The sequence below is a fragment of the Oryctolagus cuniculus genome, chromosome 1, assembly GCF_964237555.1.
Source record: "Oryctolagus cuniculus chromosome 1, mOryCun1.1, whole genome shotgun sequence".
Taxonomy (NCBI): Eukaryota; Metazoa; Chordata; class Mammalia; order Lagomorpha; family Leporidae; genus Oryctolagus; species Oryctolagus cuniculus.
In genome coordinates, this window is record NC_091432.1 from 145,966,314 (window position 1) to 145,992,824 (window position 26,511).

The window sequence follows — 26,511 nt, forward strand, 5'->3', positions numbered from 1 at the left end:
ATAAAAGACAAAAGAGTACCTTCTAAATCATTTTACAAAGCCAGCATTGTCCTGATTAAAAAACAGACAAAAGCAGTACTAAAAAATATGAGAATGGTAGACAGTTATCAAGTTTCATAAACACAGAAGGACAAAATGCTCAATTACATATTCACAAGTGAATTTATAACAAGAACAAAATACCAAGACAAAGTGGCAAGGCAATATTCAAGAGTCGACTAATTCGCCATATTGATAGTCTAACAACAGAAAGAAAAAAAAACCCTGATCATAAGCAAAAGCATTTGAACAAATAAAAAAATCATTCATGATAAAAATTCTTAAACTGGGAAAGGAAGGGACCGTCTTAACCTGGTAAAGATCATCAGAAAATGAAAAACAATGGGAAAAACCTATAGCTAATATCATAATTGGTGATGAAAGGCCAAATACACTCTCCCTAAGATTGAGAACTTGGCAAGAATGTTCATCATCACCATTATTGTTCAACATTGAACTGGAAGTTTTAACCAGACTCCAAAAATACAAGCAGCAGAAATAAAAGCATGTGAATTCAAGAGGAAGAAGCAAAACTCTTAGTATTTACAAACAATGTTTTATATACGTAGACCATCACAACAGTTCTACAGCAGTCACAACAGTTCCTAGAACCAGTAGTGAGTTCAGCAAGATCACAGGACATTTAGTCAACACACAAAACAATTCTTTTTCTGTATACTAGCAATCAACAATTAAAAACCAAAAATCTATAGTAGCATATATATATATTAAACCTAGCAAAACATACACAGAATCTATATGCTGGAAACTAGAAAGAACCAATGAAATAAATCAAAGATGACCTAAATAAATGGAAAAATATACCATGTTCATTTAAAGACTCAACAGAGTAAAAATGGCAGCTCTCTTCAGATTCATCTCTAGATTTAATGCAGTGCAGTGCAAGTGAAAATTAAAGCAGGATATTTGGTGGCTATAAACAGGCTGACCCTATAGTTTATATGGGAGCACAAAGCAAATAGAAGTAGCTAAAATAGTTTCATCGAAGAATCAAGTTAGAAGGATCACATTGTCCAATATTAAGACTTACTATAAAGTCATAGTAATCCAAGTGGTAAATATCAGCCCTGGAACAGAACAGGGAGGCCAGAAATAGACCTACACAAATAAGGCCATTTGATTTTTTTTTTAACAAAGATGCAAAAGCAATTCAATGGATAAAGGGTAATCTTTTCAATAAATGCTATTGGAATAGTTGCTCATCTCTCTGCCAAAAGATAAAAAAATGGAGGCCGGTGCTGTGGTGCATCAGGTTAACACCCTGGCCTGAAGCACTGGCATGCCATATGGGCGCCGGTTCGAGACCTGGCTGCTCCACTTCCGATCCAGCTCTCTGCTATGGCCTGGGAAAGCAGTAGAAGATGGTCCAAGTCCTTGGGCCCCCTGCACCCACATGGGAGACCCAGAGGAAGCTCCTGGCTCCTGGCTTCAAATTGGCTCAGCTCCGGCTGTTGCAGCCAACTGGGGAGTGAACCAGTGGATGAAAGACCTCTCTCTTTCTGCCTCTCCTCTCTCTATATATGACTTCCAAATAAATGAATAAATCTTTAAAAGAAAAAAATGGTCCTTGACCCTAAGCCTCACATCTTACATTAAAATTAATTCAAAATGGATGAAATGTAAAATGCAAAACATCGGAGAAGATCTTTGTGATCTTTGCTGGGAGTTCTTAGTCCTGACATCAAAAATACTGTCTGTAAAAGAAGAATGGATAAATCGGACATTATCAAAATAGAAATCTTCTGCTCTGTGAAAACAACTGTTAAGAGAATAAAAAGACAAACTATAGCCTGGGAGAAGATAACTGTAAATCATAGCCTACGTAGGATTTGTATCCAGAATATATAAAGGGTCAAAGCTTAGCATTAAGAAACAGAATTCAGTTAACAAATGGGCAGTTGACTCAAACAGGAATTTCAGAGAGGATATAAGGATGGCAATTAAACACATGCAGTTGTTCAGTGTCATTGATTACAAGGGAAATGCACGTGAAGACCACAGTGAGAGACAACAGTATCGAGTCTTGGTGTGAAAACAAAGCAGCTACAACTCAGAAATTCCTGGAGGGAATGTCCCATTGTACAAGTACTCAAGAAGACAGGCAATTTATTAGAAAAGATACACTTACTATATGAGGGTACCTCAGAAAAAAAGTTCATGGAAAAGAAAATTATATATTTATTGTTTATTGTGTAAATTTTTTTGAAGTCCATACATTTCCGTAATATACATTTTCCATGACCTTTTTGAAGACCCCTTGTGTGTCATAGCAATTTCATTCCTTAATATTTATCCTAGAAAAATGAAAATTCATGTACCTCTATAATGAATGGTTATATCAGCTTTAATCGTAATTACCCAGATTGGAAACTATCTAAATATCCTGCAGGTGGGGGAATGAATAAACTCTGCTACTTAGAAAAAGAAACAAACTATTGGTAAATGAGTCAGCATGGGTGAACCTAAGAGGCATTGTACTGAGTGGAAGAAGCCGACCTCAAAAGGCCATATATTGTATAGTTTCATTTATAATGACTGTGTCAAAAACTAAACTACAGTGGTAGAGAACAGGATGAGTATTTGTCAGAGGTGATCCGTAGAGAGAGCCAGAGAGAAATCTTCCATCTGCCGACTCATTCCCCAGATACAACAGCCAGGACAAGGCAGGCTGAAGCCAGCAACCCAGAACTCAATCTGGCTCTTCATATGGTGTCAGGAACCCAAATACTTGAGCCATCCTCTAGTGCCTCCCAGGGTGCATATAAGCAGGAAGCTAGCATTGGGAGCGGAGACAAGACTTGAACTCAGATACTCCAGTACAGGATGCTGGCATCCCACATGCCATCTTAACTGCTGCACCAAGCACTTGATCCAAGATTGTAACTATAAAAGGTTGGTGCAAAGAAGTTGTGTGTGTGTGTGTGTGTGGGGGGGGTGATGGCCTTGTTTCTCATCCCGATTGTGGTGATAATTACTTGAATAGGCATGTATTAAGACTCAAAGGACTCTACACCTAGGGAAAAAGTTCATTGCACTGTATCTTTTCAAAAGTCTACATATGTTGAGAAAGCAAATAACCAGGCAAATAATGAAATAAGGTAGTGTGAGAGAAAACCAGCAAAAACATTAGACAAAAAGACATCCTGAGAAATGACTAGATCCAGTAACTGAGCAGGGTTTTGCTTACATGGTCCTATTGTATTTCTGTATATTGACAATTGAAGTTCTTAAAAAGGAATTCTTTACAATGCACGAATCATTTACATGGAGTGATGTGCAAGACCTGCCTGTATACTGAAAACTACAAAACAGTGCTGTTGGAAATGAGAGAAGAGCTGCGCAGGGTTGGAAGACACAGTATTGCTACAGAATAGATTCTCCCTCCGCTGAGTGGATTCGGGGAACTGCAGTCAGAACGCTAGCATTCTTTTTGCAGAAATTGATCACCCATCTCTGAACTTCATATGAAAACACAAAGGACATTGGAATGGAACTTGGAAAAAGAACAACTTAAATGGAGTGCTAATGATACCAGATTTCAATAGTTAGTGTAAAACTGCAGTAATCAAGACAGTATGATGTTGGCCCAAAGACAAACGACCACATCAGTGAAGTAAAATAGAGTATCTGGACATGCCTAGTACAAATGCAGTTTTTAAAATATATATATATATATATATATATATATATATTTTTTTTTTTTTTTCTGTTCGTGATCAGTTGAGCCTGCGGTGAAGAGTCCGTGGATGCAGAGGGTCAGTTATCCTCACCCAAAAGAAATGAAAGCATTGCCCATATAAGCACTTGTACAGGAAATGTTCACAGCAGTTGTATTGATGATAACCAAACCCTGGGACCATCACTGAGCAGATAAACATGTGCTGGTGTGTCCCTAGAACGTGACACCACCGTACAACAAAAAGGCACCGGCTGTTGGTACTCCAGGTAGCAGGAGTGGTTCTCCAAATCATGACGCCACGTGTAAGACAAAGAATGCATGGGACTGCACTTGGATAAGGTAGCAGAAAATGTAAACTACCCCACAGGGATGGAAAACGGATCAGCAGCTGTCTGGGACCGACGGTGAGGTGAGGGTGGCAGGTGGGGTGATGGCAAAGGCTTTCGAGGAAGCTTCTGGGAGAACAATGGGCATTGGTCGTCGTATCCATTTTGGTGGCAGTTTTGCTTCCGTACCTATGTCACAACTTACAGAACTGTTCTTTAAGTATAGGAAGATGGCCTCAACAATTCTATCATTAAAGTTATTAAGACCAAGCAACGGTAACAAAGAGAGCTGGTTCCCTGAGGTCCAGACGTGGGGATCTGTGCACAGGCCACGGCCCTTACTGGCTGTGGCAAAGAAACCGATGATGAGATGGACATTTTTGTCAAAGAATTGGAAACTATGCCAAAAATCAAGCGAAGTGGAGATGGTGGAGCTGAAAAACACAGTAGTGAAAATGAGACGTGGATGGGTGGTTTGTTTGCTGTTGCAGAGTAACAGTAACAGTGCAGCTCAAGAGAAAAGACAAAGTAAGGGTGAGGACAACAGTGGGGAGTAGAGGAGGGGAGCTAAGAGGTTGTTGGGAGATGGTCAGACACGCAGTGTGGACACTCAGCGACCGGATGAGACAGACCAAGTCTGAGGAGATGTAGCAGACAAGTGGAAGGTGTTAGCAAATTCCAGAAACCTCTGAACTCCCAAAGTTAAGAAAAATCCACACTTAAATAGCTTGTAGTTGAAGTGCTGAAAACCAGGGCAAAAAATCAGAGGACGCCGCCGGGGGAAGAAAGGTTTGTGCAGCTGCTGGCAGAACGAGCCGCGTTCCCTGCAGAGCCAGCAGCCGCACATCCTGACCACAGGCTGGAGGCCCCGTCGCCTGCACATCTCAGCTGAACACAGGCTGCCTGTGTGGACAGAACCGTGGGCCGAGACAGGTCAGGACGCGTGCGGGGGTGTGTAACTGTCGGGATCTCCGTGAATGTTGTCATGTAAGACAGTGTCCTTTGAGGTTTAAAGCGCAGGAGGCATAGTAAAGTGTGCAAATAGGAGCATGTGTATCAAAGAGAAGGAAGGGCGCTTTAATGACTGTGGGGTTCGTTTCTTGTCTGGGAAGAGAGCATAGTCAAGAATATACATTGTGGGGCAGGCGTTGTGCTGCTGTGGGTTAAGCTGCTTGGGACATAACACCCCATATCAGACAGCTTGTGGTGGGGTTCCGCCTCTGCTGCTGCTTTTTGTTTATAGATTTATTTATTTGAAAGGTGGAGTTACAGAGAGAGGGAGAGAGATCTTCCATCTGCTAGTTCACTCCCCCAAATGGCTGCAGTGGCCAGGTTGGGCCAGGCCAGGGCCAGGACCTAGAAGCCAGGAGCTTCATTCGGGTCTCCCACGTGGGTGCAGGGCCCCAAGGACTTGGACCACCTGCTGCTGCTCTCCCCGTTGCATTAGCAGGGAGCTGGATCAGAAGTACAGCAACCGGGCCGGCGCCGCGGCTCACTAGGCTAATCCTCCGCCTTGCGGCACCGGCACACTGGGTTCTAATCCCGGTTGGAGCGCCAGATTCTGTCCCAGTTGCCCCTCTTCCAGGCCAGCTCTCTGCTGTGGCCAGGGAGTACTGTGGAGGATGGCCAAGTCCTTGGGCCCTGCACCCCATGGGAGACCAGGATAAGCACCTGGCTCCTGCCATCGGATCAACGCGGTGCGCCGGCCATTGGAGGGTGAACCAAGGGCAAAAGGAAGACCTTTCTCTCTGTCTCTCTCACTGTCCACTCTGCCTGTCAAAAAAAAAAAAAAAAAAAAAAAGTACAGCAACCGGGACTTGAACAGTGCCCACATAGGATGCCGACTTCGCAAACTGCAGCTTAACTCGGTGTACCACGAAGCTGGCCCCAACAAATATTCTTGATAGTGAAATGTTGAATTCTTTCTCTTCAACACGGGGAACAAAGATACCCATCCCCCCAACTTGTATTCAGTGTCCAGCGTCCTGGTGGCGCAGTATAGGAGGGGAAGAGGAGGGGAGATAGAAAAAAGAAAGAAAAGCAGTAGGATTGAAGAGGCCCAGGCCCTGCTGAGTGCAGTCAGATCTGGATTTGGGGGGCTGGAACCCAGCATTTCTCTGTCAAACCCTCTAGGCAATGCCGATCTGCAGCCATGCTTAAAAGCCAGTGCCCTGGCCAATTTTTGTACATATATAAGGAAGTGTCATATGGTGCCCCTCAACAGTATTTTTCATTTAAAGGAAGTGCTGTTCATCTGGGAAAATGGTTTTCCAAAGCAAATGTTGGCTTCTTTGAGTTGTTGCCAACTTGAGGCAGGCTTTCTTCTATCGGTTCCAACATCAGCCTCTCCGCAAGTGGGAATGAATACACAGCACATGCCATGTGATGTGTAACTCCATGTTAGGCTATGTAAGAGGTGATGTTCCTTCCAATATTACTACTTTGTATCCAAAATGTAGACAGAATAAGATAGCAATCTTTTTACAGTTTATTTATTTGAAAAGTAGGGATCTGGTGCCATGGTATAGTAGGCTAAGCCTCCGCCTGTGGCGCTGGCATCCCATATGGGCTCCAGTTCATGTCCTGTCTGCTCCTCTTCTGATCCAGCTCTCTGCTATAGCCTGAGAAAGCAGTAGAAGATGGCCCAGGTCCTTGGGCCCCTGCACCCACGTGGGAGACCCAAAAGAAGCTCCTGGCTCCTGGCTTTGGATCAGCACAGCTCTGGCCATTGTGGTTGATTGGGGGTGAACCAGCAGGTGGAAAAGCTTTTTCTGTTTCTCCCTCTTTCTGTAACTGTACCTCTCAAACTAAAAAAATAAAATAAAATAGCTGGTGGTAGGGGGGATCTTCCATCCACCAGTTCATTCCCCAAATGCCTGCAACAAGCAAGGCTGTGCCGGGCTGAAGCCAGGAGCGGGAACTCCATCCTTGTCTCCCAAGTGAGCAGTGAGGACCTAAGGGCATGAGCCATTGCCTGCTGCCTCCGGATGCACAACACAGGAAGCTGGATTAGAAACAGAGACCATCTCTGGGAAAGGACATTGCTCTGCTGAACACCGTGACCCAACACGTAAATCTGCAGTCTGGGAACAAGGGTGGGAATGCTGAGCCCAGACCCAGTCAGCTGTGGACCCATGATTGACAAGACAGCTCTGACTGCTCCGCGCCGGGGACAGGATGGTTGTCTGCAAGAAAAGGATGTGACAGCAGGCTGTCCGCATGGGGGCAGCGGCCAGGGCTTCTGTCACATGCTATCTACAAAACTCAGTAACCACGGCTTGTGAATCTCGGTGTAAAAGGTAAAACAGTACAATTCCCAGAAGTAACGGGAGAATGTTTTTATGGCCCCACTGTAGAGAGTCATATTAAAGCGCTAATTAAGATGCTGGGGGCAAGACGGGCATAAATATGACACCATCCGTCCAGCTCGGAGTGCGAGATGTCTGCATGAATGTGTGGCCAGTTCTTGTCCAGTACACGTAAGGACCTCTAAGGATCGAAAAGAAAAGAGGACTCATTGGAAAACAGGCTAGAGGCTTGGACAGCTGCGGGGATCAATAAGATATGTTGCCTAGACACGGTGGAATAATATTCCACTATACAGTCAAGCCCATGGAAGCAGAGGGAAGACGGGAGTTGCCCGGCCTGCAGGAGAGAAGCAGACGTGCTGTTCAGTGGGCTGAAGTTTTATGGCTGCAGGCTGGGGGCATCTAGAGAGACAGAGGGGGCCAGGTGCCAGGGACAAGGGCAGTGCTGCCCCGCGGGGGCTGCTGCAACCCACCCCACCCCCCCACCCCCGACACTGGATCGTGCTGCTTGGAGAGACACATGGGAGGGCTGGAAACGAAAGTGGAGGAGGGACCGCCCATCGCCATGAATGACCTTTGATGGCAGCGAGGAGAGTTGCAAAGTGAGTCTGGGGACGTGAGGGGTCTTTAGGGACAAGTGATCTCCTGCCCCCACTTTTTTAAAATTTAGTGTTCATTTTTGTGCATTTTGGTGATGTTTTTTAAAAAAATAGACAAAGGTTTGGTTTTTTTAAGGTAAGGAGGAAGAGCTCAGAGGTCAAGTAAGTCCGGGTAATGCTGCCTCCTGCGTCCTCCCCCGGGCACGGCAGCCCCGTGCGCTCTGGGTACAGTGCCGCTGGGCGCTGCTCCCTGGCCTGGTCTCCAGGTGCCTCTGCCTGGGATCTTTACCAGCTCCTGCAGAACTGAGACGTCCTGTGCTCCACCTTGCCAAGGACTGGGCATCTGATGCACTGGGAGTCCCAGGTTCTTGTCCACCCCTGGACTGGGGAGGGAGTGCCCGAGAGTCAGATGCCATGGTGCCGTGAGGGTGCGGCGGATGGGCACTCTGAGCGGACTGGGGAGAGCATCCCCGACGGGCAGGCACCACGGTGCTGGGGAGGGCTACCTCCCGCAGGCAGGGCAGGCAGTGCTGCTTCAGCCGGGAGAAGATGCTGCTGGAACCGACCCCGAGGTGAGATCGGCCGCTCGGAGCTCCTGGAGGGGTTTCGGGAAGGCTGTGCTCCACACCGAGGCCGCCTGCAGGCAGCAGGGACTTGGTGTGTCGGGCGGACCAGGCTGTGTGTCAGCGTCACACTCACAGCCCCAGCGCCAGCCATGACTAAGACGTGTTTCCCGTTTCTTCTAGATCCAGCACCTTGTGCCGACCAGCCACCCTTGAAGGAAGCACCCAGCTTCCTAGCTGGTCAGCAGCTCCCGAGCCAGGCAGGCCTCAGTGACTCTCCGGGTGGGACTGCAGCCCCCTTGGCGCCATCCTACCCTCCTGGGACTGCTGCCCCCCAAGACGCAGCAGCAGCAGCCGCCAGCGCCGTGCCAGAGCCAGCGTTAGTGCCAGGGCCTGCCGTGCAGGCAGGAGGCCCAGGGGCCCCTCAGGGGCCAGCTAGGGAGTGTGAGGTCCCCCCAGTGCTCTCAGAGACTCACGATGTCCAGCTGACTGTGCAGCCCCTCGGCGTGGGCCAGGGACCCGGTGACCCAGCCCCAGAGGCCCCCCGCTACCCCACAGGTCTGGTGGAAACCGCCCCAGCCAGGGAGGCCAGTACCCCAGCGGAGTCCTTGCTGGCCCTGGCGCCCGAGCCCAGCCCACCTGGCAGGGCCCTGCAGCCTGCCCTAGGCCACCCACCACCCCCACTCCCCTCCGCGGTAGGGGCCATCAGCTTGGCCCCCTCCCAGCTCCCCAGTCCTCCACTGGGGCCCGCTGCCCCTCCACCACCGCCCTCAGCCCTGGAGTCAGATGGGGAAGGGCCGCCCCCCAGGGTGGGCTTTGTGGACAGTACCATCAAGAGTCTGGATGAGAAGCTGCGGACCCTGCTCTACCAGGAGCACGTGCCTACCTCCTCGGCCTCGGCCGGGACCCCTGGGGAGGCGAGCGACAGAGACTTCACACTAGAATCTTTGAGAGGAGACCAGCACCATGCCGAGGCCTGCGGAGCGGATGCAGCCCTGACCCCAGCACCCAGCATTGCGGCCCTGGGGCCCACCCAGGTGCCCCAGCCCTCGGTAAGGAGGCAACCTGGATGTCCCAGCTGTGGAATGGGCATTCTGGCTGTGCAGGGGTGCTCCCGTCCAGAGCTGGCTGGACCACACGTGTTTTGCAACAAATGGCCCCCCTGGGGTCCTGGTAGGCAGCATCGGTGGGCTGCAGAGAGGAGCTGGGTGGCTGAGGGTAGCTCCGGAGCAGGAGGGGAGAAGACCTGCTTTATTAGCTAACAGGGTATGGACAGGCCGGGCTCATGCCCTTTCCTGTTTGCATTTCTGCCTCCAGCTGGAGAAGTCGGAGACAGCCCCTGTGCCAGGGGTCGAGACGGAGCAGGAGCGAGAGCAGGGTGCATCTTCGCCAACAACAGGTAACAGAGCTCAAGGTTGCCGGGTACCGCCAGCCGTCTTTGGGCCTGAAACCTGTGTCTGCATCCTCACCCTTCAGTATCTCAGGCTGGGGTAGAGCCCGTCATCATGTCACAAAACCCAGAGTTCTGGAAGGAACCACACTAGAAATAGATGAGCGCCTTGGCAGGGGTGCAGGGAGCTCACAGGGCCTGTGCAGGCCTCAGGACCCCCAGTAACCGAGTGTCCACACCTGTTTGGGTTGATGTCTCCCCTCCCTCCATACGCCCATGGTTATTTTGGCTGGAGGCCCTGCAGCCCCTGGAAGCTGTCCCCTGCCCCTCCATGCCTTGCTGTGGAACCTCCTGCTAGTGTTCATCTCACTGTCTGATGCCTGAGCCTCCATCCCAGGGAGCGTCTAAGGTGGGAGGGTCTTCCTTAGCCTGGAATTTCTTGGGGGGTGGGCAAGATGAGATGGGAGCAGACGATCAGACAGGGCTGCGCAGTCCCCAGCTGCGTTCCCAGAGCAGTGGCCTGGCTGGGGACAACTGCATTGACTTCCAGGATGCCACACTTTTAGAGTTGGGAAGAGAGGCCTGGGTCAGCGGCTGTGCACAGGAGGGGCTGGCGAGCTTTAGCTGGGGGCAGGTGAGGGACAGGCGTGGGGGCAGGAAAGGATGAGGAAGAGGGCGTGTGTCAGGTGCTGGTGCCTTCCCCTTTAGCATGTTGGCCCAGCTTGGCCCTGGCTGCTGTCAGTGGGGTGATGGGGGGTGAGAAGCTCAGTCGGGTGGGGTCTCTGCATATCAGCTCATAGAGTTTGTCTTGTTGCCTCTTCCGGCAAGCCTGGGACAACCTATTCAGAAAAAGTGGGCTGGCAGAGTGGTTGAGATGCCCACATCCCACATCAGAGTGCCTGGTTCGACTCTCAGCTCCTCTGCTTCCCATCCGGCTTCTTGTTAATGCACACCTGGGAGGCAGCAGGTGATGGTTCAAGTACCTGGGTCCCTGCCACCCACATGGGAGACCCAGAAAGAGTTCCAAACTCCTGGCTCAGCCTGGCCCAGCCCTGGCTGTTGGGGCATTTAAGGAGTAAATCGGGCCGGCGCCGCGGCTCCCTAGGCTAATCCTCCGCCTTGCGGCGCCGGCACACTGGGTTCTAGTCCCGGTCGGGGTGCCGGATTCTGTCCCGGTTGCCCCTCTTCCAGGCCAGCTCTCTGCTGTGGCCAGGGAAGTGCAGTGGAGGATGGCCCAAGTGCTTGGGCCCTGCACCCCATGGGAGACCAGGATAAGTACCTGGCTCCTGCCATTGGATCAGCACGGTGCGCCAGCCGCAGCGTGCCAGCCGCGGCAGCCATTGGAGGGTGAACCAACGGCAAAGGAAGACCTTTCTCTCTGTCTCTCTCTCTCACTGTCCACTCTGCCTGTCCAAAAAAAAAAAAAAAAAAAAAGTAAATCAGTAGCTGGAGGACCTCCCTGCCTTGCTCTCTCTCTCTCTTTCTCTTTCAAATGACATGAAAATAAATAAGTAAATTTGAAAAAAAGAAATAAGAGGCTGTACCCCACTCTGTAAGCAGGAGTGGTTGGAGATCAGCCCTCCTAAACAAGGAAGACATGGGCAAGACAGCTGCTGGCCATGAGGTGTGCAGAGAGCCTGGCTGCACGAGGGCCCTTGGGGTTGAAGCTGCTTCCCTTCCCTGAGTGTGTAGGTATCTTCCGTGAGGTCACATGTACCAGTGCCACAGGCTAGGATGTCACAAGTGTGACCCAAAAAAAGATCCAGGGCACTCACCGCGGGCAGCCTGTCTGTGGGCCATTCCCATTCCCGCCGCCCCCAGCCCCTGTGATGTTGTCCTGTCCCCACAGCAGAGTCAACCTCCAGCAACACGCTGGGCTGCGACAGTGATGGGGGGCAGGTGGCCTCAGACTCCCCCGTGGCGCCCGGGGCCACCCAGGTAAGAGCAATTCAGCTTGGCCGCTGGGGGTGGGGGGTGGGTCTGCTCTCTGCTGGGGCTCCCCTGGACTGTCCTCATTTCTGCTTGTTTCCCAAGGACGCCCCTGCACGCATGGAGCCCCCAGACCGGAAGAGCGGGGTCCCCAGGGAAGCCTTGGCAGAGCTGGCCCAGAGCTGCCCGGGGGCAGTCACAGACAGCAGCCAGCCCAGCCACCACCTGGCACATGGTGCCCGGCTCTCGGGCTCCCCTCCGAAGTGGCTCGGACAGCCGGACAGGGACTCACCTGCCAGAACTGTGGGCCGCTTCTCGGTGGTCAGCACACAGGACGAGTGGACACTGGCCTCCCCACACAACCTGCGGTACTCGGCCCCACCCGACGTCTACCTGGACGAGGCTCCCTCCAGCCCAGACGTGAAGCTGGCGGTGCGACGGGCGCAGACGGCCTCCTCCATCGAGGTGGGCGTTGGCGAGCCCGCGTCCAGTGACTCTGGGGACGAGTGTCTGCAAGGGAGACCCCCAGTGCAGAAGCAGGCCTCCCTGCCCGGCAGCGGCACAGCCAGTGACTTGGTGAAGAAGGCCACGGCCTTCCTGCACAGGTCCTCGAGGGCTGGCTCCCTGGGGCCTGAAACGCCCAGCAGGGCGGGCGTGAAGGTCCCCACCATCAGCGTCACCTCCTTCCACTCCCAGTCATCCTACATAAGCAGCGACAACGACTCAGAGTTCGAGGACGCCGACATCAAGAGGGAGCTGCGGAGTCTGCGGGAGAAGTACGTGGGTGCAAGCCGAGGCGCGGGCTCCAGGGGCCGGGGAAGCCACTGGGCAGCATTAAGTGCGCTCAGAGCGGCGAGCTAGGGGGCTGGGTGGTGGTGAGCCTGGCTTGGGCTCTTCCTGTGGCCTTGAGAGCAGAGTCCCACCCCCAGGGTGTCCTCAGGCCTGGACTGGTGCTGCCCTGTGCTCTGTCTGGCCCCTGCTTCTCTGGGGGCTGCATCTCCCCGCTGCACAGTTGCCCTCAGCCTGCCGCTGAGCTGTTGCTGCGGTGGCCCTCAGAGAGATGTCTTAGGGGATCATGGGACCTGTGCCTTCTCTCCAGCGCACACATGCACACTTTCTTGCTGTATGTGTATATATGTCTGTCTCATGCGGCCCGTATTCGCCCCATTCTTGGAGATGCAGCTGGGATCTGAGCTGTCCTCAGGGTGGCCGTGGGAGGCGGCACTGTGGTTCCGAAGGGGTGACTAAAGCTGAGTTCCCCGGGGACAGCAGAGCCATCAAGCTCATTCTGTGGGAGCGGGCTCAAGTGGTGGACCTCCTGAGAGGGCCGTCTCTTTGGGGCCCAGGCACGGAGAGGGCAGAGCGCTCTGGCTAGGCCTGGGAGGAGGTCGGTGCAGCGCGTGGAGGACGGCTTGGCTCTCTGCCGGAGAATGGGGAGCACTACAGGCTACTGGTTTGGGGCACTCAATAGGCAGGCCCAGCAGCCATGGCCAGCGTGGCTTTAGTTGAGGGTGGGTGGGCAGCACCTGGACCTGAGGGGCAGGGGTCCCTGGGCACAGCCTCTCAGGGATGATTCCCAGAAAACCAGTAGTCAGCTGCAAAAGGGAGCTCATAAGCCTCAGTTGAGAATGGAGGGCACTTGGTGGCATCAGCTACACAGTGGCCCACGGATCCCAAGTGTTGCATGGGAATCCCGTGGACTCCTCATTAGGACACAGGAGCCTGGACTGCTCCTCCTCACCAGGGTTTCTCAGGAGCCCCGTGCTTGACCCACCCTTGCTTTCCGGAGCTGGAAACCCAGGGCACCTGCGGGGAGCAGGCTGGGCAGCTCAGTGGGCAGGCGGGCTCCAGTGTGGGGGTCATGTTGCAGCAGGGTTTCGGGAACCACAGCGCTGCCTGAAGTCCCTCTGCCCACCTGACATCCCACGGCTGACCAACATCCCGTCCGACATGTTACTGCTTTTGAACGCAAATCCGATGCAAACAGCAGTTTTCCACTTCTCCCCGGAGTTTGTAGGGAAGAAAACCCTCAGGGTTGTGTTCTTTTTTATTTGGCTGTTTTTAATGGAAGTTATCTTTCTAAAGCAGACTTGTCCACTGTGGAGGATACACGAGGTAGAATCAGAACTTGTTCCTCTTTTTTTTTTTTTTTTTTTTTTAATTAGATTTTTTTTTTTTTTGACAGGCAGAGTTAGAGCCAGAGAGAAAGGTCCTCCTTTCTGTTGGTTCACCCCCCAAATGGCTGCTACGGCCGGCGCACTGTGCCTGTCCGAAGCCAGGAGCCAGGTGCTTCCTCCTGGTCTCCCATGCGGGTGCAGGGCCCAAGCACTTGGGCCATCCTCCACTGCCTTCCCGGGCCACAGCAGAGAGCTAAACTGGAAGAGGAACAACCGGGACAGAACCAGTGCCGCAACTGGAACTAGAACCCCGGGGTACTGGTGCCGCAGGCGGAGGATTAGCCAAGTGAGCTGCAGCGCCGGCCAGAACTTGTTCCTCTTTCCCAACCATAAAAATCGCCTATTTTCCCAGCCGGACAAGACAGAGTGGGGGATGGGCTGGGGGAGAGAAGGGACTGCAGGCCCCGTGGGAGCCAACCACACCCAGGTGTAGGAGGGTGTAAGGGAGGCAGGCAGGGGTGCAGTCAACTCATCCCCAAGTGAGCCTAGCAGGGGGCCTTGCCTCCTCCCTTCGGTGGTCCTGCAAAGCACCCCTGTTCACCACCTGTGTGTGGCGGAAGTGACACAGATTTGCGTGTTAATCAGAGGCAGGCTGTCCCTCTCCTCACCCATGTATTGATGTGTAGGGTTTGGTTGTAAGCATATTTGGAAAGGTGACAGTCTGCAGGTTTACCTGTGTTGTTGGGCACTTTGATGCTGCAGGCCCCCAGCCTGGCACATGGCTCGGACAGAAGCAGACCGTGCCACTTAGAGCCCCGCTGTGGCCCTTCCGAGCATAGCCCACCCGCCTGCCTCCTGTCTCCCCTTCTCAGGCACCTCAAGGAGATCTCGGAGCTGCAGAGCCAGCAGAAGCAGGAGATCGAGGCCCTGTACCGCCGCCTGGGCAAACCCCTGCCACCCAGCGTGGGCTTCTTCCACACGGCGCCCCCCACCGGCCGCCGGAGGAAACCCAGCAAGAGCAAGCTGAAGGCGGGCAGGCTCCTGAACCCCCTGGTGCAGCAGCTCAAGGTCGTGGCCTCCAGCACAGGTTGGCGCACCTGCCGCACGGAGGGCTGCGCCGGCAGGGACAGGAGGGGGATGGGAGGGCTCCAGGGACAGCTTTCCCAGACCTGGGCGAGGGCTCGGGGTTGAGTTTCTGGACCTCCTTTCCCTGGGGTAGGAAAATCACTACAGGCTGAGAGAAGCCTGCCTCTGTCCTGGGTGCAGAGACGAGGCCTGGGCAGGGGCGCCCGGGGTGCCTCAGAAGCTCCAGGCCCTCCCTGCCTGCCTCCCCCTGCCCCGCCCCCGGCGGGGGATGCCTCCTTCCACCCCAGTTCTCAGGCCCATGCCACCAGGTCTGCTCAGTAGGGATGCAGCAACTGCCCTTAGCAGCGGGGCAGGGGAGCATGGACACAGCTTCCTGGCCTTGTTAATAGGACACGTGGTCACGGGGATGGCACTGGCCTGGCTCCAGGCAGCCAGGAGCCCATGTATGCACATGCCAGGAGGTCCCGCGAGGCCTTCTGGGCAATGCTGCAAGGTGCTCTGAGGCCAGGGATGTGGGACCCGAGCTCCCCAAGCGTGCCAGACAGGAAGCTAACTGTCAGCTAATAACCAGTTCGTGAGTCGCTCAAGCTCCCCAAATTCGGTGCTAGTGCCCCAGCTAAAGGGAGACTCACTGCTGTGAAGGGTGCACAGACCACCTTAAGCCTGGGTTGTGCCAGCCTTTACCATATTGCACAGCACAAGGTCCCCCAAGGCACTGAGGCCTGGGGAGGCTGGGCACGTCCCTTCATCGTCCCCGCAGTCCCACGGGGGACATCCAGCCACCCATCGTTGTCCGCAGGAAGCTCTGAGCTTCCTCAAGGCCACCCGGCAAAGAGCAGGGACCAGACCCAGCCCGTGCCCTCCCCTGCCCGGTGGCGCCTCATGGTGCCTGTCGCCTCTTCTCCCCCCGCCCAGGTCACTTGTCTGACTCCAGCAGAGGCCCTCCCGCTAAGGACCCTGCCCACACCAGCACGCCCCTGTGCGCCAAGGCAGTTCAGACCCAGCAGCCCTGCTCTGTTCGCGCCTCCCTGTCCACGGACATCTGCTCCGGCTTAGCCAATGACGGAGGCGGAGCGCGTGGCCAAGGTGATTCCAGCTTGCCTGTGTCCAGCATGTGCCAGCCACGTAGGGCTCAGTGGCGTCCAGGAGCACGCCTGTGTGTCAGAGGGGACACGCGCTGCGGCAAAGGCTGCTGAGGCGGCTTCGTAGAAGAGGAGGCAAAGATGTAGTCTTTGGAGGAAAGGATGCAATTGCCCCTCCCCCCCTGCATCGCCAGATCTTGCTGTAAGCAGCCCGAGGCAGGTGATGCGTTTGCTAGAGCCGGCCTCTCGAACGTGGCCCCATGACGGGAGGGGAAGGGGCCAGGCATCACGCTGTGTTCCCAGGCACCGGCTGCCCCACTCCTGCCTGCTCCCCGTAGCAGAGCTGGACGGGGCTATACTCCAGGCCCTTCCCAAGTCCAAGGGCCAGCTGGGGGTCGAGGGCTCAGCTCTTGAGCTGGGAGCGTGGCCCGAGGAGGACGTGTTCTCGTCAACGCCGCCGTGGCTGGATAAGGTGCTCTCCTGGCCTCACCAGAGAACCATGGCGACTGCTGCAGGTGCCCGCCCACCCGCCCACCTGCCCCGCCCACCCTCCCCCCCCACCCCCGGGCCGCTCCTCTCTGCTGCTCGCGTGGCCTCCTCCCCACGCCGGGTCAGTGGCTGTGGTGCTGGGCTGGGCTAGGTGCAGCCGTGGATGTTAGTTACGAGGCTGGTGTGGCTGTTGGTGCGGAGGAGTGGTCGCAGCAACTGTACTTGATGAGTGTCTCTTTGTTTTCTTCCCTCTATATTCACTTGCAGGCTGGACGGTTTACCACCCAACGTCTGAGAGAGGGGCCTATAAGTCTAGTAGCAAGCCTCGCGCTCGATTCCTCACTGGACCCGTATCTGTGTCCATCTGTCTGTATTTGTTCTTTTGTATTTTACCACCTCCCAGCCCTTGGTTTCTCCCCCAGCCCCCTGTCTTCATCACCTCTCATGCATTTCAGAGGATGCCTCCCCACCCCTTGACGCCACTTCCGCAGTGTCACAGGGGGACCCCACGAGCCCTTCCCTGGAACGCCCCGGTCGGCTCGCATGCATGCTCTTGGCTGTGCCCTGGCACCAAAAGCATGCGCGGCGGCTCGCCACCTCCGCCCAAGCACCTGTGCCCCACACCTGTCAGGGTGCCTTGCATTATTTCCGTCACCTCATTTATTTATTTTTTTTTTATGTTGGACGTGGTTTTGTTTTTTCTGTTTTTGTTTTCGTTCTGTTGCGATTGTGGCAGATATCCATGTCCGCTGTCCCCAGTTCCAGTGACAGCAGAAAGACAGCCCCAACCTCCTCCAGACGTGGGTGTTGCCCACGCGTCTGGACTCGGAAGACGTGCGTGTGGCAGGCCGATGCCGTCCGCCGGGTCCCTGGAGCGTGTGACCTCTGTGCAGGGGTCCAAGTCCAGCCCCCAGCCTGCAGACTCCCACCGCCCCACTCCCACCTGTGGACATGCTGACGAGCGTGGGTTCTGCCGAGGGCGTCCTGAGTCCCCTCCGTGCCCGGACCAGGAGCTCTGGAGCCCCCCACAGTCTCTCCTCATCCTCTGCATTTCTCAACCTCAAAAGATGAGGTTGAGGCCCTCCCCCGCGGCTCCCCTAGGCGAGCCTGCACCCCACCTCGCCCCCTCTCCTTATCCGTCCAGCTGGAGCACTTTGCTGGCTGTATTTTTCCTGTGACCCACTCCCCCGACGTGACCTCAGGGATAAAGTCACTGTCACAGCTCCTCAAATCTACCAAACCAAAACCCAGTTCAGGCTCCCTCAGATACCCTGGGCCAGGCTCCTGGGGCCCCAGATTCCCCCTGCCCAGGAACGCACACCTGTGTCGGGCCACCCAAAGCAGGGCGATTTGTTTTAAATTCTCCGAACGATTGGCAAGTGCATCAAAATCTGTGGAGGTTTTAGGCTTTTGCCTTTTTGCTAGAAAAAATTAAGCTTTTTGACAATTGGATTGGATATGCTGGTGTGGGGCACCTGACTTTTTGCTGGTACAATAAAGATACATTGTGCTTGTGGAAGCCAAGGCCACGCCCCCCGGTGGGTGCCATGGCCACTAGTGCCCCATCAGAGGCCGCTCGAGGCAGGACGGGTTGGGTCGAGGGCTTCGGACGCAGTGTCATGTGGCAGTTGGCGCGTGGGTCCGGTCAGTTGCTGCCTTGAGGACAGGGCGGGGCTGGAGGCCCCCTTGCTGTGCCCCCTGGTCCCTGCCTGCTTTACAGTTCACTTGCTGTTCGTCTCCCGTGCGTATGCAGCTTGCCCTGGGGTGGTCGCCAGGTTGAGGACACGGGGCCCTGGCGTCTCGCATCCCCGGACGGCCCAACTTGGGGGCCCAGCAGAGCAGACAGCAGCGATGGCCGTGGCAGATGGTGATCTCACGGCCTCTCTCCCAGGTTGTGTGTTTAAAGGGTTTCCCTTGGTTTTACTGTTACTGGCCGGTATGGGTGAAGGATTTGGGTTTTGGCTGCATTGGTGTGGCCCTGAGACAGAGATGTGTGAGGCAGGCTTAGCACGCAGCTTCTCGGTGTGGGGCCTGGCCCCTTCTCCTGCTGGGTGAGTTCGGTGCTATTGCTGGTTCCATAGGCCAGCCTTGGCTGAGTCAGTCTCTGCATCGAGTGTCCCCACACACTGCCAAGTGGAGGATCAGGATCCAGTCAGATGGGCTGCCACCCAGGAGACGACTGGAGGGCAGTCAGGTGTTGGCAGTGCTGAGCAGCTCAGGACTATGGGTGGGGGCCGGGGTTGGCTGGACGGGCAAGTCCGCTGGTGCCAGCAGGGGCTGGTGATTGACGGCACAGGGCATGGGAGCAGCACACTGAGCTTTGTGTGCTGGGGACCTGTGGAGTCTGGAGTCACATGCAGCTGGGGAGGGGCCAGCCAAGCGCAGCTGAGTGCTCCCCTGATAAAGGCTAGAGAGCCTAGTACACTGCCTTGGTTTGTGACCCCCCCCCCCTTTTCCTGGAATAGAGGAGATTGCAGGAAAGCAAATGCATTAAATTCTTTTTTTTTTTTTTCAAAGATTTGTTTGTTTATTTGAAAGTTAGTTACACAGAGAGAGAAAGAGAGGTCTTCCATCCACTGGTTCACTCCCCGGTTGGCTGCAACAGCCGGAGCTGTGCCAGTCCGAAGCCAGGAGCCAGGAGCTTCTTCCAGGTCTCCCATGCGGGTACAGGGGCCCAAGGACTTGGGCCATCTTCTACTGCTTTCCCAGGCCATAGCAGAGAGCTGGATCGGAAGTGGAGCAGCCGGGTCTTGAACCGGCACCCATATGGGATGCTGGCACTGCAGGCAGTGGCTTTACCCGCTATGCCACAACACTGGCCTCACGTTAAATTCTGAAGTAGAGAAAGGTCTCAGCTTCCAGGAAGCTCCAGGAAGATGACAGGTCCCTGGCAGGGTGAGTTGGAACTGGGCAATGGGGTGGGGACTGTCCCAGGGTAGAGCAGGGCCAAGCATAGGTGGCCCCAGAAGCCAGAGCGAGTGACTTTGTGTGGAGGGCAGGGACGGGGTCCAGGTCACAGCAGTGGGGTTCTGTGTCGCAGGCCCTCAGCACAGACTTGTGTCTACTGGATGCATCCTGGCAGTCAGCGGGCAGCTGGGGGAGCGTGTCCTGAGGGGCGATGAGTCAGAGGCCATGTTGATGCTGCTCACTGACCTCCCTCGGGTCCCCCTACCTTGTCAGATGGGCCTTTCTCGGTGGGTCTCTCTATGTGTTTTTTCTCACCTGTCAGCTATGGCATGTTTGACTCGGGGACCCTCAGACAGGAGAGCCCGTGCTCAGCCAGGTCCTGTGGACAGAGATGCTCAGAGGAGAGGGACTCTGCATCCTGGCGGGGGTCGGCGTGGCTCACCCGTGGGCTATCAGGGACCCCGTGGGGCTCGGGGTCATGCGGCACAGGCGGAAGTGAGTGTCCCCATCTCAGCACAGAGACATGGTTACTCCATGTGGAGACATCATGAAGGGTTTCTGGGACTGATGGTGCTGTCCAGCAGAGCTGACCCCCTCGAGGTAGTGACGCCGTGTGGCATGGCGTTGGGGGCTGGGGCTGCCGCACCGTGACATGAGGAATTGCTCTTGGGCCTGACCTACTTTTAAAAAAAGTCTTCATTTGAAAGAAAAGAGAGAGACAGAGATCTTCGTCTGCTGGTTTACTCCACAGATGACTGGGGGGCCTGGCCAAAGCTAGGAGCCCAGAACTCAATCCATGTCTCCCATGTGGGTGGCAGGAACTCACTTGGCAGGCATTACCTGCCACCTCCCAAGGTGTGCGTAGCAGGAAGCTGGATCAGAAGCAGAGCCAGGACTTTGAACTGAGGCTCTCCAACATGAGATTTGCATGTCCCAAGAGGTGCCATAACCATTTCACCAAATACTTAGCCCCTGACCCAATTTTTCAGCATCGGTCTTAGTCTCGGTTTGAATCCTTCAATCCTTCATGCCTGAGGCCTTCTGGACAGTGCAGGGAGGGGTGCTCAGGCCCTGCGCAGACTAGCAACCCCCAGGTAGCCTCTGTTTTTCTTTCCTTGTGACAAAGGGAGTGGGGACAGAGCAGGGCCTTAGCTCACTGCACAGGCCTACAGGCACAATGAGCCCCTGCCCCAGGCTTGTCCACATGTTTGCTGCCTTTCATACATTCTGGGAGGAAACTGTATTTTCCAACAGCTGGGAGGAGTCTGCGTGGCCCCCACCCCTAGCAGCCCCCAGAATCTGGGCCCTTCTGCCTCCTGCTGGTTCTCTCTTCCCTCCATGGCTGCCTCCCAGCGGGGCAGGAGCCCAGGGTGCTTATCCTGACCTAGACTGGCTAGGCAGGGCTTGTCCATCAGATTCCCTCTGTGTGCTGTGTAGCTGAAGGCTAGGGCCAGGGCAAAGGCAGTGAGGGAGGCGGAGGTGGCACCCGCTAAGACAGGCAGCACTGGTCAGAGTGGGGCCAGGGGTCTCCCCAGCCTAGAGATGGCTCTTCCCCTGAGACCAAGGCCTATATGGCGAGGTTCCTGATCTGTTTGTCCAGAGGCTGAGAGAGATGTCTGTGCTGTGGTTACCTGGGAAGTCCATAGCGGGTGGGTACCATCTTCTCTGGACGCCTGGGCTGTGTCCAGGAAGACCATGGCGGGAAGGGGTTGTTCGTACTGTGTTCACCTGGGCTGCTGTCCAGGACGGCTGTGGGGGTGGGAGCCACCCATTTGCTGGTCATCTGTGGCTGTGAGTAGGAAAGGCCGAGGAGGGTAGGAGCTGTCTGTTCTTTGGTCACCTGGGGCCATGTCCAGCAAGGCTATGGGGGCCAGACGGGGCAGTGTTGTCCTTGGCTCTGAGAGTGTGCTCTGGGATCCTAGGGAGGTGAGACAGCTCTGGCCCACAGGCCCAGCTCCCTCTGGTGGCTCCTGGGCAGCCCCTGGCCTACCTGGTGTTCTTCCCGGTGTGAGGATGGCCAGGAACTAGTGGGAGTACCAGCCCTTCCAGCCCCATCAAGAGCTCCAGGCGGGCAGAGACAGCTTTTCCTAGCACTCCTTTGGAGGCTGGGTCAGGGGACCCAGTGTGACCACAGTCCCTCCATTGCTGTGGGACCACTGCAGTCTAGCAGGGGGGTGATGCCTTTCCACGGTGGTGCACGCTGGATCCGAGCTGTGTGGGTGGGCATAGTCGCAGAGCTTGGGGGTCCCTGCTTCACTGTAGCAAACAGTCCATACCCCTGCATGCCAGAGGGATCCCCAGGGCACATCAGCCCTGCATTTCTGCGCAGTGTCCTCCTGGAATGGCAACCAGCTGGGACTTGGCCCCAGAGCGGCTCTGTCCGGGTCCCTCCTGTCCACCTCCTTCCTTTTTGAACACTAAAAGCTGACAGAATCTCAGCTCGTCTTTCCCCACGGTGGCCTCAGAGAACATCCAGAATGAGCTAAAAATCAGTTGATTTGAGCTGGGTTTCCCAGTCCTGTGTTCACAGCCTGGGTGGGCTCAGGTCAGAGAAGGAAGGCCACCATGGCCGGGTTGTCCAGGTCGCTGGAAGTTCAGAGTTCAGCCTTCGCCCAGGGGCAGGGCTAAGCCTGGGCGCCCTGTTCTGGGGAGTGTGTCCCAGAGGACAGAGTGTGCTCCTGGTGAGGGGACAGAAGGACCCTCTGCACCAGGATGGCCTTGCTGAGTGACCTTGAGAAAGTCTGAGCCCGTCTCTGGGCCAGCTCTGCCTGTCCAGCTTCCCGGGTAGCCAGAGGACAAGCTGGCGTGGCAGCACCCCCGGCCCTCCAGGCCCTGCTGGGCAGTACAGTGAGCTGATGGCCCATCCACCCAGCACCAGAGACCCGGGGGGCGTGTGGGCTGCTCTGTGTAGAGGTGGTCCAGTAACGGGAGTGGGGAGTGGGGGGTGCTGGATGTTCACATGGAGGCCTCGCCCAGGTCAAGGAAAGGTGTGTATCTTGGGAATCGGGGACAGCCCTTAGTATCCCAACCTGATACCTCCTCACTGACCTCACCCACGCCAGCCATCTGCGATCTAGTATGGGCCTGAAACCTGCAAAACAATGTATCTTTTTGCACTTGGAAAACCTCCAGCGGCCTCAGTGGCCGCTGACCCAGGCCCAGCCCAGCTGTGTCTGAGAGCTGAGCTCCAGCGCCTGGCTTTGGGTGGGTTTTCCCGCCTCAACCATGGGGCTCCCCACAGCCTGGTGTTGGAAGGCCACGCGGTGTGGTGTGCTTTGCTTTTTTTTTTTTTTTTCTCCCCCTTCCCTTTTTTCTTTCTCTTTTTTCTGGAATATGCTTCTAGAGACACATACTTCTCCCTGAGGCTTGGGGGCTGGCCCTGGCCCCTCTGCCCCTCGGCGATGCCCGCAGGAGCCTGCACACTAACTGGGGGTGCTGCCCGTTAACCCCCCGCCGGGTTGGCCCTCCTCTCCGAACCGCTGCCCGTGTCTTCCCCGCCCTGCACACTGACAGCTCTGGCTTGGTGTGGTTCATGTCCGGTGTGTGCCGTTCTGCCTAACCCCGTGGTCTTGTGTCGTTTCTTTTTCCCTTGCAGGGTCAGCCCTGAAGCGTCTCTGCCTAGGCAAAGAACACAGCAGTAGTAATTATCCGGGTTTCTTTCCCCTTCTGTCCCGTCTCATCGCATGGGCTTCCCTGTGGCTAGTGCGCGCCAGGGGCCTGCGGCCAGCGGCCTGGGCCTACCCCCTGCCCGCTCTGTGCCCCTCGCTGGGCAGCTTTGCTTCCGCCTGGCAGGACGGCGCCCTCCGGCCCTCGTTGTGTCGCCGTGGCTCCTAGAGTGTGTGCGGTCTCGCCAGTTCACATCTAACAGGCTGACCCTTCTCCGGAACATCCCCAGATTCCCAATCATTAATTGGCTCCTTTTCCAAAACCGTAGGAATGAGTATTTCCTTGAGGTGTGAGGATGAGTCCCTCCCCACGAGGAGCGATACCAGCACTGAATGGGTATTGGTTTGCCTGGGCCACTCATCTCTCTCGCGCGCTCTTTAGTTTTCTTTCTTTCTTTTGATTTTTTTCTGGCTGAAAGTTCATGTAGAAATAGCTCCATGTGTGTAAAATCTCATCACTAATTTTTAATTGTTTGTGTCTGTGCTTTTCCATTGCTAGCCACTAAAGTACACTACATTTCGGAACAGCTTGTTTGAAGAGATGGTCATTAGGTGATTTTTTTTTTTTTGCAAACACAGGGAACTTTTTAATTGGCTTATTCAAAATCACCACCCAGAAATTATGTGTGGGGTGGGGGCATAGGGGACCTCACTTTAAAAAATTTAAATCCCGTGTTGGTCACTAGCTTTTAGTGAAGCAGAAACCGCTCTGGTCAGCCCGTGGGCCCCACGGCAGTGGGCTCTAGGTGCCTGCCACTTTGTTAACATCTTCCACAGAGCCACCGGTAAGGAGATGCTATTTCAGTGTCTTCAATTCCAAAATATCAAGCTGTTCAAACTGATGGGCGTGTGAATGACGAGGCCCACGTCCTGTGCTGCCTCCCTCCCACCGACAGGGGTCGCTGGCAGGCTTGGGGGAGGCTGGCCAGCTGGAGCACCCTCCCAAGGAGTGTCTCCTCCTCCTCTCAGCACCCTCCTTACACCCAGGCTGCAGAGGCCAGAGAGCCAGACGAATCTGTCCCTAGTCCCTAGGATGCTGACACTCGTGTGTCCGGCAGTGCCAGCAGTTTCCCATGTCTCCCACGTGAATCTGGGGGGATGGGTGGCGGTGGGCAAAGCCCAGCTGGGGGCTCCTGTCCTCTGGCCTGGCCACCTGGCACAGCCCAGTCACCGGCAGCCTGAGGAATGCCCTTCCGTGTCTCAAACCAGGCAGCTAGGCCCCCTGCTGCAGACCGCCTCTTGAAGCAAGGTGTTGCTGGCCAAGTGGGGCCATGGTCTTGGCCATCCCGTGAGAATGACTGCAGCCAGCCCACTGGGGGCGCTGGGCGAGTGTGTGGCGTCACCAATCCTGGCCTGTATGTGACTCCCCAGGGTCCTCCACCAGCAGCCTGGCCCCGGGCCCCGAGCCAGGCACCCAGCCCACCCTGCACGTCCAGGCGCAGGTGAACAACAGCAACAACAAGAAGGGGACATTCACAGATGACCTGCACAAGCTGGTGGACGAGTGGACGAGCAGGACGGCGGGGGCCACGCAGCTGAAGCCCACACTCAACCAGCTGAAGCAGACGCAGAAGCTGCAGGACATGGAGGCCCAGGCCGGCTGGGGGTCCGCCCCCAGCGAGGTGAGAGCTGTGAGTGCTGGCTGGGGGCTCCTGGGCTGGGGTCGGGGTAGTGGCCTCTAGGTGGAGCAGAAGGTTAGGCACTTGGCTCTCATGGTCTGAGTTTGTGGTCTCAAGAATTAGGCCTCCCCCTTCATGAGTTGGGAGGTAAGTGACGCCCACAACCCCGTGGCCGGCAGAAGGAAGGGATGGGGGGCTGGAGCTGTGACTCGAGTCCAGCTATACCAGCAGCCCCGCGCTGGCAGGGGCGGCTCACCTTGGCCAACAGATCCACATCCGCCTGCACTCGGTGTCCTCAGGCTGGAGCAGGGGGCAGGGATGTGCTCTCCTTGGGGACAGCCATCCTCGGGCTGTAGCTAAAGCGCACTGGGACCAACGCGGGGCAAGGTGAGGGCCGATTCCTGTAGGTTTTGGTACATAAGGTGTTCTCGTGTCAGGATTAGTTGGAGAGGGAACCCCTCTTTCTCAGTTATCTGGAGGAGTTTGTGGAAGATACGCATTATTTCCACTCCAAATGTTTAGTACATTATTAGTGAAGCCACCTGGGCTGGAGTTGTTTTAGGTTTTAGTGTGGGAGATTTTCCTGCATGACCTTTTACTTTGAAACATTTTTTAAAAATGAAGAGTTGAAAATGCTATATACAACTGTATACGAGGGCTCTTGGAAAAGTTGATGGAGAGGGGCCTGCACTGTGGCACAGCTGGTTAAGCTGCTGCCTGCAGCACCGGCATCCTATGGGTGCTGGTTTGTTCCCTGCTGCTCCACTTCTAATCCAGCTCCCTGCTAATGCACCTGGGAAAGCAGCAAAAGAGGGCCCAATTTGCACCCATGTGGGAGACCCAGATAAAGCTCCTGGCTTCAGCCTGGCCCAGCTCGGATCCATGTGGCCGTTTGGCAAGTGAACCAGCACATGGAAGATCTCTCTGTGTGTCTCCTCTCTCTCTCTGTAACTTTGTCTTTGGAATAGATAATTTTTAAAAAGAAAAATGAATGGAGAAAATAGGATTAAAAGTCAAGTTTATTGTGGTACAAAGAAAGTTGAAATGCACACCTGTACACTTTCCATGAACTTTTTGAAGCCTCCTGGGGTGCACACATTTTGCTGTATTTGTCACACACACGCTCCATCCTTGGAGCGTGGGCTTTTCATTATGGATGCAGTTTCTTCTACAGCTTTAACACCATTTGGAAATTTTGGTTTCTTTTTGCAACAGATTTATTCTGCTTTTCTGGCCATTGATTCTTCTCCTCCAAATTTGGCTTGCATTTTCAAATTAATTGCCATAAAATTGTCCATACCTTGATTTTTACAGTTGATGGGGTTTATAGTGACATTCTCTTTTTCATTCCTAGTATTGATGACCTCTGCTTTCTGTGTCTCTCTCCCCGCGCCTTTCTGCTTGTCTGTTTGCTTTTGCAATCTCAGAGGTTTGTACATTTTATTAGCCCTTTCTAAGAACTGTTTTTCTTTGCTGATCTTTATCATGTGTTTCATTAATCTCTTGCATTTTTATTTTCTTCTGTCTTTGAGTTAATTTAGTGGTTCCAGAAGTTTAAGATGTACAGTTCTAGGTTTCTTTTCTAATGTAGGCATTCAAGGCTATAAAAATCTCTCTAATGGTTTCAGTTGCACTCCAGATATATTTGAGATATAACATTTGGCCAGCGCCGCAGCTCACTAGACTAATCCT

General features: G+C 54.7%; 1 protein-coding gene across 21 annotated transcripts in view; it reads left to right on the top strand.

Annotated features, from left to right (window-relative positions):
* The window catches only part of WNK2 (WNK lysine deficient protein kinase 2), a 128,468-nt gene that overhangs the window by 81,562 nt on the left and 20,395 nt on the right, over positions 1-26,511 (top strand). For 4 of the 21 annotated variants that reach the window (XM_051859063.2, XM_070050054.1, XM_051859065.2 and 1 more), the window contains 9 exons: positions 8,719-9,587; positions 9,853-9,934; positions 11,775-11,863; positions 11,960-12,630; positions 14,844-15,058; positions 15,973-16,143; positions 16,896-16,994; positions 23,131-23,175; positions 24,572-24,831. In XM_051859063.2, the coding sequence (XP_051715023.1) occupies positions 8,719-9,587; positions 9,853-9,934; positions 11,775-11,863; positions 11,960-12,630; positions 14,844-15,058; positions 15,973-16,143; positions 16,896-16,994; positions 23,131-23,175; positions 24,572-24,831 (2,501 nt within the window). Of the gene's footprint in view, positions 1-8,718; positions 9,588-9,852; positions 9,935-11,774; positions 11,864-11,959; positions 12,631-14,843; positions 15,059-15,972; positions 16,144-16,895; positions 16,995-23,130; positions 23,176-23,469; positions 23,538-24,571; positions 24,832-26,511 lie in introns of all 21 variants that reach the window. The other 17 variants (XM_070050065.1, XM_070050045.1, XM_070050056.1 and 14 more) reach the window with 12 other exon arrangements.